This window comes from Chamaea fasciata, unplaced genomic scaffold (assembly GCF_029207755.1).
Source record: "Chamaea fasciata isolate MVZ Bird 193981 ecotype frontalis unplaced genomic scaffold, bChaFas1.0.hap1 SCAF_16, whole genome shotgun sequence".
Lineage (NCBI taxonomy): Eukaryota > Metazoa > Chordata > Aves > Passeriformes > Sylviidae > Chamaea > Chamaea fasciata.
Window position 1 is genome coordinate 4,280,870 of NW_027094101.1, and position 19,961 is coordinate 4,300,830.

General features: G+C 45.2%; 2 protein-coding genes across 2 annotated transcripts in view; one reads left to right on the plus strand and one right to left on the minus strand.

The window, feature by feature from the left end:
• The first annotated feature begins 1,781 nt into the window (after positions 1–1,781).
• On the plus strand, positions 1,782–12,567 carry BRI3 (brain protein I3). Its single transcript, XM_066198151.1, is given in 4 exon segments — positions 1,782–1,826; positions 1,828–1,966; positions 3,470–3,584; positions 12,179–12,567. Coding segments are annotated over 4 exon segments (417 nt in total). The 5' UTR covers positions 1,782–1,796; the 3' UTR covers positions 12,312–12,567.
• A 1,118-nt stretch (positions 12,568–13,685) lies between these two features.
• The window catches only part of BAIAP2L1 (BAR/IMD domain containing adaptor protein 2 like 1), a 34,889-nt gene continuing 28,613 nt past the window's right edge, over positions 13,686–19,961 (minus strand). Inside the window, exons 8-14 of the mRNA XM_066198229.1 lie at positions 19,619–19,786; positions 18,729–18,879; positions 17,424–17,631; positions 17,058–17,135; positions 16,577–16,730; positions 14,809–14,849; positions 13,686–14,273 (exon numbers count right to left, since the gene is read on the minus strand). Coding sequence (XP_066054326.1) covers positions 14,198–14,273; positions 14,809–14,849; positions 16,577–16,730; positions 17,058–17,135; positions 17,424–17,631; positions 18,729–18,879; positions 19,619–19,786 — 876 coding nt within the window. The 3' untranslated portion in view covers positions 13,686–14,197. The remainder of the gene's footprint in view (positions 14,274–14,808; positions 14,850–16,576; positions 16,731–17,057; positions 17,136–17,423; positions 17,632–18,728; positions 18,880–19,618; positions 19,787–19,961) is intronic.

The following is a 19,961-nucleotide window of genomic DNA, read 5'->3' on the forward strand; positions in this document are numbered from 1 at the left end:
GAAAGGTGCATTCCCTAAATGACTGAAGCCCTGCAAATGAGAAAGAAAACATGCAGATATCCTTCCTCACTTCTGTCCTCCAGTCCTGTGGTTACTGCATGACTCAAGAAGAAAGAGTTTTCTCCACTGAACCAAAGCCTAGTCAAGATATCTTCAGTCCTGTTTCACTCCTTTGCAGACTTTGTCCTAATGCAGAGGGGGTTCGTATAGAGAGGTTTCCTACTGTTGGCTCTTCCATGCTTTCCCAAACCTCACTTCTTTAAATCAGGAATTTTTCCTTGTTACTTAACATTCATTTTAAACAAGTATCTTTCCCCTGATGAGGAAGTGCTGCACGGCATTTGTGTCGTAAGATTTTTCGTCCAAAAGCCTCATGCAATATTTATACTGCTACTGTTAAAATAAGCAGGAGAGTCCTCAGAAGAGGTGCCCCTTCCAGATGGGTCAGCTGCAAGCCAGAGGAAGGAGACAGAAGGCAGGAGGGCAGGGACCCCCTCAGCATCGTGTGATGCTGGCACTGGCTTGGATTTGGGGTGGTGTGATCTGTGTCCCCGTCTGTTTTTTAATGACTTATGTTTTTAATGTTTCCCCCCCCCCCCCCTTCCTATGAAATGAGGCTAACCCTTCCCCACTGCACCGGATCTGTCATGGGATGGAGTCACAGTGTTTGCCATGGTGATAAGGCTGTGCTGGGACCTGTAGCGAAGGACAAACCAGGCATTTCCAAACCAAAAGATTTGGTGAGTTGGACAGCTCAAGGGATAAAGGTGTGGAAGTTTAGCTGAAGTAAAAGACATTTAAGATCTTCACAGTATCTGGCCTGGGCAGTCATCAAGAATGTGGGTTTCAGAAGCAGCTGAATCTGGTGACAGTGTTGTTGAACTCGCTCCCGTAGTTTGCTGTACAGGAGGCAGCGGCATCTCCTTTGCTTTCCTCTTCCTTCCTATAGTGTTTGTTTGTTAACTTTAGTGTTCCTTTGAACCATGAGAGTTTTCTCCTGCTTTTTTCTCAATTTCTTTTCAAAACCATCTCCTCTCTTTACAACATTGCTCTCCTGCACCACCGTCCCAGGGCTCTTGTTCCGTTAACACTCAAGTGCGGCTCCTGGCCGTGGCGATGTAACCATCCTCATCCTCCTCACCGTCCCCATCCCGCCGGCTTCCAGCGGGGATTGCATTTCACAGAACGGCTCAGGTTGGAAGGGGCCACGGTGCCTCATCTGGGCCGAGCTCCCTTCGCCAGCAGGGTCATCCCCGAGCACCCGGCGCAGGATCGGAGTCCGGGGACAGCGCCCGGGCAGGAGCGGTGCGGAACGGGGCCGAGCGAGCACGTTCAACATCCCCCATCGGCTTGGTGACAGACCAGCGGGGCGGCGCGGAGCCCCGGGCCGGTGAGGGCTCTCTCGGTGTCCGAGCGGGGGGAACCCGGTGCCCCCAGCTAGGACAGCGTGTTGAGGGGCACGGGGGCGCGGGGCAGCGGGTGCCGGTGCCGGCGGGGCGCGGCCCCTTTAAGGCCGCGGGTTCCCTGCGCCGCCCGGCGGAGCCGCCGCTCGGGGAGCGGCGTCACGTGGGGCGCGGCGGCCTCGTGACCGGCCGCGAGCGCAGCACCGGGGCCGCCGCTCCGCGCGCGCCGCTGGGGAGGGGCCGCTCCCCCCGTCCCCTCCCCCCCCGCGGGCCCCTCACGCCGCCGCCGCCCCCGAGCTCCGGCGCCCCCGGGCGGGGCGGGGCGGGCGGCGCGCTCCGGGCCGGGCGCCGCTTCCTGGTCGGCCCCGCGGGACGAGGCAGCGCCGGCCCAGCATGGACAGCAAGCCGCTGCTGCAGGAGCGGCCCCCCCGCCTACAGCCCCGCCGCGCCGGGCGCGCCGGGCTACGACTACGGGCACGGCAACTACGGCGCCATCCCCGCCCCGCAGCCCGGCTTCCAGCCGCCCCCGCCGTACTCCTACCCGGGCGCCGCGGCCGCCCCAGGTGGGTCACGGGCGGCGCCGGCTCGGGGGGGGGGGGGGGGGGGGACCGCGGGTGGGGGGTCGCCGGTGTGCGGAGCGGGTGACCCGCTGCCCTTTGGTTGGGGCGGGGGGCGGCCGTGAAGAGCCCCCGCCGCTCCCGGGACTGGCGGCGGTGGCCCGGGGCCGCGGGCTCGGCAGCGGGGCTGGGGCTGGCCCGAGGAGCGGGGAACTCCCGGGCCGCCCCCGCCTGCGGCTCCCCCGGCGCTGGGGGCGTCGCGGCTCCGCCGCTCGAAGGTGCGCCGGGATCCAGGTGTTCCGAAGCGCCGTCTGCCTTTCCCCTCCTCCCCGCGGGGCCCCTGAGGTGTTGGTGTTGTGCTCTCCCTAAAATCCCGGCTGGGATTGCGGGCATTCCTCACACGCGCGGGTTTTCTGCCTCCGAACAATGGCAGAGCAGTGCTTGGCTCTAAAACAGACCCCAAACTTGTTCTTTGCCTGCACTTCGCTGTACTCTGGTTAATGTTTGTTTTTTTCTGATACACTTCAGTAGTCTGGGAGACTTCGGCAGGTGAGTAGATGCAATACTTTCGTTAACTGAACTAATACTAACATCTGCCGAAGAAAGAAGTAACCTCTCAGGAAAGAGCAATGCTTCAAAAGTTATAAAAGTTACACAGCACACACGGACCCTCGTCTTTGAGCTGAGCCTTGAGGCTATAGATTTTCCTGTTGATAACTTGAAGCTTGTTTTCCTGCAGTACAGGTATTAGTGGTTGTTTTCTTTTTGAACAGTGAGGTTGGCAGACTTGATTGAAGATAACTTGATTGAAGAAAGTCTGAGAAGTTGGGAAATAAGCTGAAAATGGATTATAATTGAACAGACTGTGAAAACTGTGCCTTGATTACACTGCGTACATCTAACCATCCCTTTCAAAAGCTTTTTAAAAATACAATTTAAAGTTTTAAATGTTAATAAAGCAGTTAGAGACTTCTGTCTTCTATCTACAGCTGTTAAAATTACCCATTCTTTTGCTAAGAACGTGGACTTTCTGAAAGTTGGGGTTTTTTCCTATGCTATCTCTTTCCGCTTGCATCCTATCACTCCTACCTTGCTCTCCAGTTGGAAACTTAGTATATGGAATTTAAGCTTGGAACTAGAGGAAGATTTATTGTGTTTCAAATTATTTGTCTGCTGGAGTGGGACGTTCTTGATACAGAACATCCTGAAGTGAAAGCTATGGTCATTGTTTAAACAGTTTTTCCCTGGTGCTCAGCATTGAAACAAAATCTCAAAGTTAATTATTAGCTCAGTGTCCTTTTGGGATGGTTAAATTGACACTTGGGTTTCTGAGGTGCCTTTGCTATTAGATGTGCCAGGTTGTTCCAGTTCTAATTTTGATAGAGCTTAAAGTGCTTCATCAAGACTACACTCCTGTTTATTGTTTTCCATGTTCTGTTGTCATACTTGTAAATTATCATTGTTCTTTGTGCTTCACGTGTGGTGATTGAGGTTTTTTTCTCATTTTAGGGTATGCTGTTCCTCCACCGACATCACAGCCAAACTATTCGAGCACGTACACCATCATTCAACAGCCTGCCACCACCACTTCTGTAGTAGTCGTTGGTGGCTGTCCTGCCTGCAGGTAAAATGGCTCTTGAGGAATTAAACTCAGTCTTGGCTTCTGTTATTGAAGACAGAGGTGTTCATATGGTTCCTTGGTTTTCAGTGGCTTTTCTTTGTGTGTGTATTACAATTAACTGAATGGGCACTAAGATCTAGGAGGGGAGTGCTCTGGTTTGTGTGGTGTGGGCTTGTGACACCTGCTGTGAGCAATACAAGACACTTGAAACATGAATCTGTTCTTTAAGTTGGAGGAAAATCTGTGAGTGATGCCTTTAATGAAACGGCACTTCAGCAGTAGATGTAACAGGTCAGTTCCTGGGGGAAGGCATGACAGGAAGTCCTTTCTGATGTGTTTATGCCTGGTGATGGTGAATAGCGTGATTTTGTTGTGAAACTCTGTAATCCTTGCCCATAGTCACTTCTGGTTTTCTGGCAGCACTGTGGAAAAACTTCTGCTTTTGTGGCGTGTGTTCCCATTCCCAATCCAAACTGTGCAAAACCAGGCAGGGTGATTGTCAGTATTGGCTGAAAGCGTCTGTGGTTTAAAGCTTTGAAAGATCTCTAAAAGTCCTTTGACTGCAGAAGAGCAGAGAAATTGACCAGACCAAAAATGTCAGTCTGCTGCAGTGGTGAAGACCAGAAAAAGCGGTCAGCTGTTACATGGAACTGCAGCAAGAGAACGACTTCCCCCTTGGAGATCAGAGCCATTAGAAAGGAAGGGGGCACTCAGTTTCCTCACTAGTGCTCTAAGTCAGCTCTAGTCCCTTTCACTTCTCAGTTCTTGTCTTCTGGAATATTAGGCCATGGCTGAGAGCAGAGGGATTGCTGCTCTGCCTGGCCAGCTGTGACTCAAGTGCAGGCTCATTCCCCTCTGTTAAAGTGTACAGGAGTTACCCTTGGGGTATCTTGCAAGGAGGCACTTGGTACTCTGCAGGTCTGAGCCCTTCCTTCCCTCTCAGAACATGTAGGAAACACCCGAGCAGCTGCAGTGATCCCAGGTTGGTGTGTGATGAATGTGGCAGAGATGTCATATGGCACGGGCTGTAGCCCAGGTGCTGAAGTCGGTGTTTGTCTGAGAGTCAATACCTGCCTTCAAAGGTGGATTCGACTGAGAAGTATCCTGTGGTGTTATGTAAAAACAGGTGCCTGTTGAAATGCCACTAGTTAAGGCTGTAAAACCTGTACCAGCTAGAGCTATTGATCTCGAAGGTGTGTTTTAAACAGTGGGGAAAGCAAGTGCTGAGCTGTGCAGAGGATGTGGTGGATCCTGCCACCTGAGTGATTGTATCAACATGCTGATGCTGTAGCTGAGCCGGAGGACAGGGCAGATGCTGTGTGTGGCTTGGAGAGAGGCAGGCAGGGTGCTTACACAGACAGCCCTTCTGCCCTGACCCCAGGACAGCTCAAAGCATTCACTGGGGAGCTGCTCTTGGAAATAGCTTAAAATAGGTAGGCTCTTGTTGCTGTTATTTTTTTTTCTTTTTCTGGATGCTCACAGAATGAGTGTGAAGGGACCCATCAGGGTCATCTAGTCTGACTCCTGCCCCTGTACAGGACACTCCAAGAATCCCACCATGTGCCTGAGAGCATTGTCCAAACACTTCTTGAATTCACACGGGCTTGAGGCCTCTGGGATGGTCTAGGAAAGGCTTTTGAAACAATCATTTTCACATATAACATATAAGTTTAGCCAAATTTTCGAAAATGAGAAGTCTGTTGTTAGTTGTTTTTAAGTGATCTCACGTGAAGAGCTTTCTTAAGTCATCAGGTATGCCCAGCTGGAAGTACCCATTGTGGACCCTTTCCTAAAGCAAAATACTCTCCACAAAATCCTAGTTTACTCTTGGGTCCTCCCTGAGTTTCTGTTTTAGGCTTTGAAAAATATAAATTGTTAGGAGAACTGTGAAATACCCTGGATCAGGGAATCCCAAGGGTGAGTAACTATCTAGTAATGGTGTAACAAGGTAACTGCTTTACCCTGTTGCCATGTTAATTCCTAATTGTCCTTGGAATAGGAGCCAAGTGTCAAGGTAGGAGGGAAAATCTCACATTGCTGGTTTTTTGAATAGTCATGGCACTGATAGTGTGTATTATTCAGAGAAACCTCAGGGAGGCTGGGTGAAAAGCATAATATTGGAAATATTCATGGGAGCCTGAAGGGGCAGGGTTCATATTCTGGAAGGTTACACTGCCTGCTACTTTTAGAGAAAAAACTCAATCCTCTTCGACTTCACAAGGCCTTTAAACAGTTCTAGTTTACTTCCATGTCCTGGAAACCTATTTTATGACAAATGCAATGTGCAGCTACACTCTGAATACTGCCCTGAACAGAAAAGTTGTTGAAGGGGCACTGAAAAATATTAAAAGCTATTAATGGTACATAAAAAACTCTGTTATTAAACTGCCAGGTCAGTTGTCCTGTTACTTTCCTGATTTGGTGGTGCACCATTGTTAGAGATCTGCTAAGATCTGCTTTAGATCACCAGGAAAAGCCTTGTGTGTGGCTGTGGGATGATGTAACTGATGGTGTGACCATCAAGAGGATTTCTGCCATCAGAAATACAAAGCACTCTGTTGCACTATGGGATGTATTCATGTTGCTGATTGAAATCAAAACCATTTCCAACTTAAAATATATGGTGTTAAAGAGAAATACTCAGTATCGGTCTGTTATTTGAATTGGTGTCTGTTTTACTGCAGTCATGAGGGATCTTGAGCTTAATAAGCTGGCTCTAGTATAGTCAATCTTTAGGTTTTTATGGTATTTAGTCATAAAAAGTTCAAAGTATCTGCAGAAGTAGCCTCTCTGAGGTTGCTAATATGCCTGCGGTGACTGGTAATTGCATTCCTGCCCTTCTCCCTCTGAAGCACTGCTGCCATCTGAGGGATGACTCTGCTGTCTCACAGTCTGTGCCTCTCGCTTAGAGCTGTTCCTTACATCGAGCTCATTCCTCCCTGGTCAGTGTTGCTTTCTTACAGACTTCAGTTTTAATGTGTTCCATCCTTCCTTGCACTCTCAGAATGTTCTTGGTAGTTGCAATCCTGTTGTCTCGGTGTGAGTTCTTCTCCCAGCCCTGATGTACAGAGAATTTAACTGACTTGCACAATCTTGACAGCTTTATGGCTTCTAGTTGACATTTAAGGTTTGGCCAAGTCTTGCTTTTAAACTATTTTATGTTCCCAAGCACGCATTGAGTCATTACAGGCGCTGACTTTAGTGGAATTATATTTGTAGCTTGGAGAATGCAGCCTGGCTGCTTCACTTGTGGTTGCTTTCATTTTCTTTTTCTCTGTCTTCTGTTGCTGGCGATAACTGACTGCTCAGGAATGTTTGCTTTCCTGTTATTTAACAGAAGAAAGTTCCTTTTAAAAACTGTAAAAACATTCTCTTGATCTGGTGACTGCAAAAGCCAGTTCCTTCAAAATCTGGGAGAGAGCCTGTGATGAGCCCTGTTGGGTTTTTATTTTCCTGTTCAACCGTATTCAGTTGCTTGGGAGAAAGGGAAAGGAGCTCACCCTGCTGCAGCTTTCACTTCTGACAGCTACAGTGCATCTGCTGGAGCAGCATTGTAGTGGGTTAAAGTATGCCAACACTGAAGCTTCTTCCTGAACTGGAAGATGAGACAAGTTTAATTAAAACTGTATTTATTCTGAGATGTCATACAGCACTCTCCCTGCCACAGGTGTGGTTTTGGTTTGTTGTTCTGGTGAGGTTTTTTTAAATTTATTGGGGTTTTTTTGACTTGACAAAGTTGTAACTTCTCAGGTTTCAGTTGAAATTTTGTTTTTGTCACTTACACAGGTGTCTCCTGAGGGAATAGACTCCAGAAAAATTGCACTTAGGTGATCAAGTCCTTCCAAATTTCAGTCTTCTGCTCTTCCATGATTTCTGTCACAAATACTGTGTGGGCTTTGAGAAAAGGCTGCTCAGCATCCAGGCTTTCTATAGTTACTCACTACTATATTTAAACTTCATGTAAATATTCTTAATATAATTTAATTATATTCACTGATTAAATATGCAAGGAATTTTTAAAAAAAGGCAACAGCAAAACACCTGTTTAGAGAGGATGTCTGATAGTGTGAGCAAAGCTGAGGATTTTTGGCTTCCAGCTGCAAGCTGGAGATCCTTTTGAACCTTGTGAGTGAAGCAAACTTTGCAATACCTTTTTGAGAGCGCTGTGAAGAGGACAGGGAGGAAGAAAGCCTCGATCCAGCAGACTTGGGCAGATGCCATGAGAGCCATTTGGAATTCCTGACTGGGAGAGCTGGGACTTGTCCCAGCTCCAGAGCAGCTGCTGAGCAGGAAGCTGCTCCCTGAGCCCCGCAGAGAGGAGGGATAAGCCTCTAGCAGGGTCCCAAATGAGAACAGCACGGCTCTGGCTGCTTCTGAGGGGTTTTGTTCCACTGGTCTGACCTGATTTGCAGACAATAGTCAAAACACATTAATCTGAGCAAGTCTCATTTCTTAGAAAAATAAGGCACAGCAGGAATGTATTCCCTAATGGGACTGCATAAAAATGATAATCTGGTCTCTAATGCCTACTCTGTCACTGGCCCTGAATTACAGCAATTTTTTTCCTTAGAGTCACCCTTTGTCTTGAAGAATACTTGTCAGATAGTTAGGATTTCATTGTGGCAATGAGCTGTTCTGGGTGGCGGGAAGGAGCTGCCTTGTTTGTTGGTCACCACAGCAGTACTGACTGGGCTGTGTGTGCAGACAAGGGAGGAGAAACCCCACCAGGGCTCAGTGTGTTCACCCTGCTGGATGTCCACCCCAGAGAGAGCTCTGACTGCTGTGCTCAGCCTCCTTTGCCGGGCTGGGCTCTTGGTGTGAAGCCTTGAGGCTTCTCTCCTGATTAGAGCTGGAATTAAAGCAGCAGGGCTCCTGCAGCAGGGAGGGCTGGTGCTTTGGGGGCATTTCAGGAAAGACAAACAGCTACACACAGGCTCTTCCCATTGCCAGGATTCCTCTGCTTCCGCAGTCAGGCCTCTTCCTATAGGCCTCTCTATAGGAAATGAGGCCTAAAGCATAAGGAAATTCAGATAAATCTGTAAATATTGTCTTGGAAGTGATTTTTAAGGACAATTGCATTTACATATATGTACATCTTGTGCTGAGGTGGGCAAGCCATTGGCTACACAGAGATTTGGGCTGCTTCTTGTGGATATGGATCAACTACCATTCAAGATGCCTTCAAGCTGAGGCTGGAAGAGCTGATACCCCTCTTCATAGAAATTGAAACTAAACATCCAGTGCTTACTCAGTAGTTCCACATATTTTTTTTTTCTTGTGCAGGTGAGATTTAAACATTTTGAACATAGCTGCTGCTGTTGCATTAGCCAGGAGATGATAAAGAATCTCTGGCTGGTTTTGTTTGTATGTTCAAAATTAAAGATTTAGCATGTAGCTGCCACAGTCCATGCTTGTCGCAGGTCTGATGTTTCCATTCAAATCTAAACTTTGAAACTCAACCAACCTCTGTGGCAGAAGATGGATATGATTTGAAGATTCCAGGTGGTTGGTCTATGTGGAGGATGGCAGTTTTCTCAAGTGCAGTTTCTTCTCGTGTCTTGCAGAGCTTGTGGTACAATCAGCCTGTCTCTGATTACCTGGGGTGACCTTTTGAATGTATTTGTAAGGTCTAAAAAATGCCGATAAGCCCACATTTAAATGCTGTGATGTAGTGATAAGTCTAAAAATGCATGTGTTAAATTGGACCAATGCTGTGTTCACAGATCTCATTACTGACCTTCTCATCCTGAGCATTTGACTTAAGATCTTAATGTTTAAACTTTGAAAAAGGGGGTTATCTGAAAAACCATTTGGTTTTAAGTACTTGTCAGTGGGCATAATTGACCTTACTTATGGAGTTGGCAGCTGCAGTTGTAGCTTAAATGCAGGATGCTGCTTGCAGTATAAATAAACCTTTCCACTTTATTTTTAGAGTGGGAGTGGTACAGTTATAATCAGCTTTTTTGTGGTTTATGCTGTAGAAGAAAATTTATGTTTGGTTATGTTAGTGAATCCACATTTGAATATGGAGTCTCTAATTACTCCACATTTCAGGTAAGATATACAAGCAAAAAAGATTCACAGTCTCCCTTATAAAAAGTATTTTTTTTTTTCTTTTTAAATTTAGTAACTGGCTAAGCAGTGGTTGGGTAAGTGTTCATCTAAAATTAGGTGCTGACATAACTCAGCAGAAGCCAAGAAGTGTTTGTGTGGCTAATGCTGTAATCACACAGTCAGACGTGATAGGAGCTCACACAACAGGTACGGTGTGGAGGTCAGCAGGCAGAGCTGGGGTGAGTGTCCCCTGGAGCTGCCTTGCTCTGCTGCTGGCCCTGTGCTTCTCCAGTGCTCCCTGTGCCCCCCTGGCCCTTTGCCCTGGATCTGGTGTCGAATATAGATGGCAATTCTTTAATTTTTAGTTTAACTTGGCATTTTGTACTACCACAAAACACTTCAGAGGAACTCTGTTTAGAGGGAAAGGAGTTTAAAAGAAATTCTGTTGAAAGTGTCAAGGACATGTGCTGACCAATAGACTTGGCTGATGAAGAGGGGGGGTTGCAATGGGTTGGGCTGTGCTCATCACTGTTGGGGCTGAGCAGCAGTGCCCTGACTGATCCCTGTGTGTTGGATTTGTGTGTTTATTCTTTCAGGTCACATCAATAGACTGCTTGTACTCTTAACTAAGCACACTGGCTTACTTGTCGCAAATGTAGGTTTCAGGGCAGGAACTGAACATGGAATTATTAAGAGACAAGGAGAAGATTTCAAAACAGTAACGAAGCAGGAGTTGGATGGGAAGTGCAGGAGGGAACTGCTCAGTGTGTGTGAAAGGAAGAGAAGGCATTAGTGTAACAGCAGAGCAGGGCAGGAAGTACAGCAGCTGTAATGTGCTCTGCACTGTACTTGGTGTGCGTTTTCCAAATAATGTTATTTGTGATGTCACTGAAATGCCTGGAAAAGGGGCTTTGCCTCTCTTGGGTGGATCTGCAGTGTGAAAACTGAATCTTGAATTGCACAGAAAACTTGAGTGTGCCTGAGCCTCTCCATACATCCGGTGTGTTACTGTGGACAGGGGAAAAGGAGAGGCCTCACCTCCTGAGCTTGTGCTGCTGGTTTCTCTTTGGTCTGAGGGTGGTCAGCATTTTGTGCATTTCCCCAGTGCAAATAGCCAAATTCAGCTGCTTCATCCAGACCTGACAGTTCTGGCTGAACACTGCAGTGTCCTTTTTGCCCCTGTATCTGTAACTGGTCTGGTCCCAATGGTCCTGAATTTCTTTGCATTCCAGCTCTATTAGCAGAGTGTTCCCAGGAGGTGGCACTTCCCCAAGCTCCAGCTCTCAGGGCAGGCACTTTGTTTTGCCAAAACAATGCGAGATTACTCCTGAATATCTGTGTGCCCAGACAGATTAGAACAGTGAGAGATGAACTCTGCAGAAATGCTCTGCTTCAAGACACACTCCTCAGGATTTCAGATCTGACCCTTTTTCCCAGAGCTGGACCACGTTCTGTAGAGTGAGTTTCAGTAGTGCAGGTACTACTGTTCTCTCCCCATGACCCCAGAGCGCTTCAGGAGAGCCTCCTGTTCTCTCCCCATGGCACCTGTTGTGCAGAGTTTGTGGGAGTGGCCACAATGTCCACCACAGGCTGCACAGATCTGAGCTGTGGGACACTTGTGTGCTGAGACTCGAATCTGTGTGGTGATACAAACTGTCTGCGTTTTTTAGTTGCCTTAAAGGAGTGTTATCTGAGGACATGAAATGATAAAGCTACTGCAGGGATCAATGGTAACCTGACAGTTCCTTTATTTTATAACAGATACAGAGTTAACTTTTGTCTCTGCAAACAGAAATAAAGAGAGGGAAAGCTTGAGGGGAACACGAACTTACGTAAGCAGCAGAATATTAAGAGCACTTGGAAAAGCCTTTGGCTTCTGCTGATGGGTGAGGGGAAGGGGAATGGTTCCCAAGTTTAATCAAGTTGCGATGTTCCAGGCAGTTGCTGTAAGGAAATGGTCTCTTGAGCCTGCGCCTTCCTTCGCTCTATTTACACGTCCCAGAGCTTGTCCCTGACTGCTCACAGGGAAACAGCAGCTTGTTGGCCTTGGCACCCTGTCACAGCCTGCACTTCAGGGTCACTCAGCTCTGTTTGCCTTGCCTTTCACTGTACCAGGAGGATACATCTTGTTCGAGTGTTTTGCTGAACTCCAAATCTTGACTATTTTTCGTAACTGCACAAGTTTCTAAAGTCGGAATTCTCTGGTTTACGGTCTGTGTTCATTTTGGGGGATGCTCAGATACAGCACTTCAGAAAGGAGTCAGGGACTGAAATGGAGGTAAATTTCTGCTGTCATAGGACTGTGCTGAAACAAAATTCCCATGTGGTGATGGAGCTGGGAGTCAGCTGGAGCCAGGTGACATCAATAATTAGTTCCTCTACAGTTGTAAAGGGAAATGAGTTTTGAGAAGTAGAAACCAGGAACAAACCCTTGTACTTTATCTTGCTGTATACAATGGTGTGGTTTCTCGTGACTGCCGAAGCACTGAGTGGGGACAAACCTGGTGAGTGTCCTTGACTGAGTCTGTTTTCCCTTTTTGCAGGGTTGGCGTGTTGGAGGACACCTTCACCTGTCTTGGTGTTTTGTGTGCCATTGTATTCTTTCCAATTGGGATTCTGTTCTGCCTTGCACTGAGGCAGAGAAGATGCCCCAACTGTGGGGCAGCTTTTGGCTGAGGGGCTGAACGTGGACGTGCTTACAGAAGCTACAACTGTTAGCGTACTCTTTCTAATGTAAATGTCATGTACAATCATTTTATTTGCTTCAGACCTGTTTTGTAAAGTGTGAAGGAATTTAGTCTCTTGCATGTAATTTAAACTTAATCTTTTATGAGCATGTGCATTGCAAAACATGAAAACCTGACTTGTTTTCCATGTTTAGTGGCACCTGTTGAAAACTAAATAAAACTGCTTTTCCTTTTGCAATCCTCAACTTGTGGCTGCATTATTAAAAATGTTACTGACATGTCTGATACTGTGTAGTCTGAAAGCGGAGCAGTAATCCTAGCTACAGCAAAGGGTAAGTATTTGCCAGAATCCTTATGATGATGATAAAAGATGTTTAAGACTGTACACGTTTTGGGCATCAGGTATTTGAGGGAAGTGTTGTAAGTGCTGTGTGTGCTACCTCTATGGCAACAGCTCCTCTCCCCCACTGCAGGCACAACTAATAACACACAATCAGAGCCCTGTTCTAATTAGTGAGGGTTTTGCTGCATGCAGGGGCTGGTGTTGGTTCACAGACAGCAGAACCTTCTGCCTGCAGCAGGAGGAGGCTGGGGCACTGCCAACCATGAGCTGCCCTGAGTAAAGGCTTTTGCATCTTGGATTGTTTCATTCTGACACTGAATTATTGAAAGCTCAGACAGGCTGGGTTGAGTTGCCTCTACTGTGCTGTAGAAGATGGGCTCAGGTGTGAGTTACCCCTCTGAAAAGCTGCTGTTTCAGGTGGGGATGCTGGATGTTTTTGCAGGGCTCTCTGGCAAACTCTCCTCGGCCTTGAACTTGAAAGGCAGGGTGAGAGGAGCCAGCACATGCTCATATACTATTTTTTGATATTAAGTAACTGAAAGGCATTTCACATGACTTGAATTCACTGTTTATAGTAGTAGAAGTAGGCACCACTACACGAATGAGCCAGGGGAAGCTGCAGGAAACGTGCCTGTGTAAACCAGAATGATTTAGAGAAAGGATTAATCAAAGGCACAGCTCTGCTGTGGCTCAAGTTAAAAGCTCAGTTTCACTTAACTCAGCCACTGCACTGTGCCAGCACTCAGGCCTTTGCTCAGCTCCTTAACCAAAAATTTTCAACTTTAAACTTTTGGGTAGGCTACAGTAATGGAGGAACTTCAAAGGCAGCTTTTTCTATTGGCATTTGAGAAATAATCATGGCACTGCTTTATTATGACCTTTTACCAGACTAAAGTTTGACAACAGTTTTAAAAGACAAAATTATCACTGAAGAATGTGTTGACAGTATAACGTGGACTGAAAATGAGTTTCTGTTGACACCTGAATTTTGTGTGTGAACATTAAGCAAGGCATTCCAAGTTGTCTGTTCTTCAGGGGATAAATATTTATTTATAACCTAAGGTCTCTTTCTTACACAAAATAACATATAATCATTTGTACAGGCAATTCTCTATTCTGGAATAAGGCAGTAGTTACATTGTTCTGTTTGGAAAAAAAAAAATCAGTTATCTTCTTTAGTAGGTGGCATATGCAGGCTTATATTCTAGAACTTACCATTGCAGCTTCCAAGTAGTGAATGCCAAAGATTCTGTGAGCTATTACTTACTCTGATTCATTAGAGTAGCCAAACTATCTCCAGTATTTTCACAATTCCTACTACAAAAAAAGGCATACTGTAAAGTCAAGCCCAAGTGCTCAAACACTAGCCCAAAGCAATTACCTCATTAGAAACTACAGCTTTAAAAAACATCAGAGCTCCATTCCAGTATGTCTCTATTGTACAGTAATTACATTTAAATAATTTTTTTAGGACAAGTTGAGATAGTAGTTGTCATTGGTAAGGAGGAAGCAGACACGTGTGACCCGTGGATTCATCGGATAATCGGTGCTGATCTGTCATTTGTTACTGTGGGTCTGAGTTTCACCGTTGCAAAGGGGTTTTCTCCACTGAAAAGAAATGCATGAAGTTACTTGAAGGCTTTCTGCAACCCACATTTACTCACTCAACTTCTTCATCCAAGCTGTCATCAAACAGTAAGTTACGGTTCTGAGACTCAGGGATTCTGTGCAACTCTTAGTTTAACTTGAAGTTTTAAAACGAGGTTATGTATGAAGAATCACTTTTCAGTGAGACAAAAATTTGGGAAGTTAATGCCCAGTTACATCTGGACTTCATAAAATAGTTCCCAGTTTTCAAAGATTTTTGCTTTTAACCCTCAAAGTCAAGCTAAAGAAAGGTGTTAAGTCCTGCTCCCTGTCAAGCTACTGGAGAAACATGTTTTTCTGAGAAGGGCCTGTGTACTGTACTGCACTTGATGCCGCTCTTGAGAAAAGAGCAACTAATTTTAGCCATATTGTTCCAGCAGTGCCTGGGAAAGGTCACAGAGGAATTAATGATAAACATCCTTATTTCCCCTTATAATCAATGAAATAAAATAAGCCAATATAAAAACACAACAAAGTCAGTGTAGAAGTATTTTACCTTAGAAAAGGTGGTTTTATAATGCCATTCATGTCAGGTTTCTGTAAAAAAAAGATATTTACATGAATTTGTAGAAATATGCTAGAGGTGATCTCACTGTCCTGCTAAGGGAAAGAGACCCTGGAATTACTCTATGTGGCCAGTTTGGTTTTAATACTTCAAATTCCAGTGCTGAACCAAAGCCTGTCAAGCTTTCCATCCCAGGCACGCTGTGCTTCAGGACCTCATTGAGCAGGTTCTCAACTCAGGCTTGGCTTGTGATTCCAATGAAATTGCCCAAGTACATCAGTTGTAAATAGAATTAGGCCTAATTAGCCCTTAAAATTAAGAAAAATGAATAAATGCCTGAATTAAATCTCACTGAATGCCAATTCTCCTCAAAGCTATGTCAACTATTAGGTCTTTTTTCATAGTTGACACTGTTGTGCATATTACTGTCTTGTGTAGCACAGCATGAACAGTTTAACTGGCAAGAACCCTTCCTCATCTTTCCTTCTTGAAATCCTGAGCTATTTTTTCTGTCTATTCTGAAACAAAAATAAGATGCCTTGAATCATTTCCTGCTTCTGCATAGGAGGCCCAGTGAACAGACTGTTTTACACATCTGTAAATCCTGTATGAATGTACAAGCCAGCCCAGTATAATGTTGGGCTCATCTCCAAAGCCTATGGAGCTGTGGGGGTTGGGGACTTGCATGGAAGCAGGAAAGACAAGGAAGTTCTGCAAGAATGAAAATAAATAGCGACTTTGGAACAAAACACTTGGTTGCAAGTGCAGCAGCTCTCCTCTACAGCTGTCCTAAGATGGGGTCACAGCAACTGCTGAGAGTTAAGGAGGTGCCTCAACAAAAGTGGTCATTGTTCTATACTCCAGATTTTCTAATTTATTTTAGTCTTGCTTTCCCTGTGGAAATTTAGATTATCAAAAAAGATGTATTTGTTTTCCACTCCTAGGAGCTATCAGTTTCCATTCTGGCCTCCGAAGAGACTGTACTGCTCTAATCAGAGCTCTGCCAACTGACTGATCTGCCATTCTTGGGCTTATGGTTCAACAGGAATGTTAGCCCACAAGCCTTAAATATATCCCTAAACCCCCTGACCTAATGCCACAAACCAAAACAACCCCTGAGGTGACTGTTCCTGAGAATGGAGTGACCACCCTTACATACACATCAGCAAAATACCTAAGCAAGCAGCAAGAAAAAAAGCTACTAAGTGCCTAATTTGATTAATCTTCATTTTGAATCAGTCTGAATGCTGCCTAAATAGTAGAAGTCATAGCATTGTAATACATTATCTGTTCATAAAAAATGTATTTTCACTTAGCTGCAGCTTTGCTGAATACAGCCAGGAGTTAGTACAGCTCTCCCTCAGCAATAGCTGCAAACCCAACACTCACTTTCACAGGCTTCTTGAACACAGAGTTTGTGCTGCTGTCAGTTCCCTGTGCCCCACAGCTGCAACATCACTGGAGGTGATGGATTTGCACTGCTTTCTGTGAGAACTTCTTTTCATGTTTAACAGATTCCATTGGTGAGAAGTTTTGCTGTGCAGGGCAAGTCTCCTGCTACTGTCAGTTACATCCCTGAGCAATTCTTCTCCCTTCCTGCTGGGATGGTGGACCGAAATGCCAAAGCCCCCGATACCCCTGGGGACAGCTGGGTCAAAGGGCTGAAGTCAGGCACAGGGAGGTGAGGCAGGAGATCCCAGGGCTCATTTCAGAGCCCATCCAAGGGTGGAATGTTTGGATTCCCTGCCCAGGCACTCACCGGGCCCGCCTGCTCCGGAGCTTTCACTGCAGCGCCCTTGGCAGGCTCCATCCGTCTGTCTGTCTGTGCAGCCCCCAGGTAGTCTGGTGGTGGGAGCACAACTTCCCCTTTCTCCACAAGGTTCACAGAGCTGACACTTCGGATTGGTGCAGGGCTGCAAGACACAACCCCACAAATCCCACTCTCAGATTCCATCTCTCACTTCTCTTTAGCACCAGGAAAGCACAGAAGTGCCTGAGCTGCAGGTTAATAATGGGGTGCAATGTCCTGGAGCCAGTGGGCTCTGAGTTAAAGCTCTTCCTTGGGTCCGTGTTTAACCATTAAAACACATTATTAACATGATAAGGCATTGTACTACAGACTGTCAGAGCATTTACTGTACATGTGACTGAACCTCAAAGAACATGAGCACAAAAATAACAGTTTAAATAAATGTTAGTGAAGATTTGGGCATTTCTGCAAGTGCCACCCAAAATGTTACCTTGGCACTGGGGCAAAGGCTTTTTCTTCTGCTGATTCATCCAGCGGTCTGGTGTATGATGATGGAAACCATCCTTTTCTGTAAAGGGAAAGATCTTTTGTATTATATAGAATTGGAAAGATCTTTCAAAATACAACACTAGACTCAGCAAACAGATTTAACTTTTGAAGAAACTAATTCCTGACGATGCCAAATTAATGTGTACAACTAAGTATGTGCAGAGATTTTCCTTAGAGGGAGACCCCAAGTCCCTAGTCAGTGACAGCCAGTAAAAAAGGTGGAGAACCATTTTGATGTCTGCTAACATAATGTGATGAGACACTTTTACTTCATGTTCAAGGTGGGTTAATATATTGATTATCTTACAGTCTGGTTGTGTCATGCTCCCCATAAAGCCAGCCATCCTTTTCCTCAGCCACCAGCAGGGTGATGATATCCCCCTGGGCAAAGCTGAGCAATGTCTTGTTGCTTCCAGCAGTATGTGGGAAGATTGTCTTCACTTTTTGCCTTTTAATTATATTTAATCCCGTGGCAACAGAAGTTGAACGTGATAAACTGGCATCATCTGAATTCTCTGTCAAAAAAAGAAAAAAAAATATTAGACACACAGAAATAAATGCAATTAATAATCTGAGAGGAAAAAATAAAGGAAAACTCAAGTGCAAATGGAGCTCAGAGACCTTGTACTTGGACACCTCTCACTGCCAGTGTTTCTTATCACCATGAAGTTCTTAACTGCATGTGCCTTTATGTGCACACACCCAGCATAATAAAGTGGAACCAACAGGCAGAAAAAGTTCTGTAAGTTTCAACTGGCTACTACTTTCCTCTTCTGGCATGAAAAGTACTAAACAATCACAGCTGTAAAAGGCCTTTGAAATTTTTCCCTTCTGAAAAATGGAACTGTGTCTAAAATCCAGCTTTCACTTTCAAATGTGCCTCAGCATTCAGCTTCAGCATGGAGGAGACTTGCAGATACTGGGCACTTTCTGTACATCAGATGTTTATCAAGATAAGAAGAAAGGAGGGCTTAAAACTGTGTGTTATTTGACTAGTACAATATATTGTAAATGTATTTTTAAGGAAGAAATGCTGGAATTTCTATTACACATTGAAGAGTTCTGCATTTCTTATGCTGTGGTCTGGGCCTAGTTCTTTCCCATATCACAGAAAGTATAAAAATCAATGTATTAGACACTTGGGAAGCAAATCTTATTGATTTTAAATTTCAGGAAAAGAACTACAAATCTCTGTGGCATTTTGTCCCATGTGCATTTCTCCCTTACTACTACATGACCTTAAAGCAAACCAGAGTGAGACTGTCAGTGTTTGTTTGTGTGCACTGAAACACTCAGATGTATCCTGTTCAAAATTATGGAATGCCTTCTGCTGATAACATTGCAAGCCATGAGTTGGGTTAATCAGTGACACACAGAAAGTGGTTAAAATAGAAACTACCTATCCTGACCTGCATTTTAGTGCAAACAAGTCTCTTGTAACACATCACTCTCCTGTTAGGTGCATTCTATAAATCCTTTGTAAAGACCATTTCCTACTCCTTTATACATCCTGAAATTCACATTGTTGTAGTAGCAGAGAAGCCCTGAGGTAATTTTGAACACTGCAGGATGTCATTCACACTTTCCCAGTTTGCAGGGAAGGGACACTCACCTGCTGAGTGATTCAGTTTTTCAGAAGGTGCTTTGGGAGCTGTTGCAGGATTGTTGAACATATCCACAAGTGGGCTCGTGAACGCCCTGCCCGTGGGAGCCGGGGGCACTTTGGATGCATTTTCTTGGTGAGGATAGAAATCATTTACAATCTGGAGGCACAAAATCAACAGTATCACAATACTGAGGGAACAGAAATAACTTTTTTGCAAGATTAAATTCCAGAGAGCGATGCTTAAATATTCCTAAAGGATGCACATTTAAACGTGACATAAAGCCCACATGTTCCTATAGAATTGCTGACTGAAGGCTTGTAAGAGGCTTGATAAACACTTGCTAGTGGGAAGGCTACAATAGCCTTTTTTTTCTGCAAATAGCATGATGATCTCCAGATTTTTCTTGTTTAGAAGTTTACTATAATCATTTATAAATTCAACAATGAATGATGACACAACATACGAACGAACAGAAATGAGAATTTCACCTGTACACCAATAAGCTAATAATCATGAAGGGAAGAAGGAAAGAAAATAGAAAGTGACATTTTTCTTAAGTTCATGTTGAACTACCGAGTATGTAATTACTATTATTTACAGACAAGAGTGTAGGAAATGGAATGGCTGGAACAAAAGCAGCCCTGGGGCTGAGCTCTGCAGGAGAAGCCCTGAGCACCCAGCTGAGAACTGAGCCTTGTTTGGACGTGTGCTCCTCCCTTCTCTGCTGTGTATTTTCCCCATAGCAGAGCTTCAGCCTAATGATTTTGGTTCCATACCCAAGCCCAGTATATTCCAGCTGGACACTGTGGAGTCCCTCCCAAATGCTGAGGTCCAACAGAACCTCCTGAAGCCACTGCAGAGCCAGGAGAGCCCAGAGCCTCGAGGAACAACTCACCAGGGGATTTCTCTTCACCATCGGTGACGGCTGCGGCGTTCCCGATACCGGGGTGGAACCAGGGGTCCTGATTTCATCTATCATCATTCTGACCTTTTCAGGCACTTTGGTGGCATCACTACAGATTTCCTCCCACCCAGGCAGCTTGGATTTTAGGAATTCCGCACACTGCATCCAAATAAAAAGATACTTGTCAAAGACGGGCTTTTTTATAAAATTGCACAAACCTACTGGTTAACTTTCATTACACCAAAATGTTTACACCAGCAAAATGGAAGAATTTTCTAAGATTCTTCTAAGGAATACCTCTTTGAAACAAATAAAAACAACTCTTTTGCAGGGT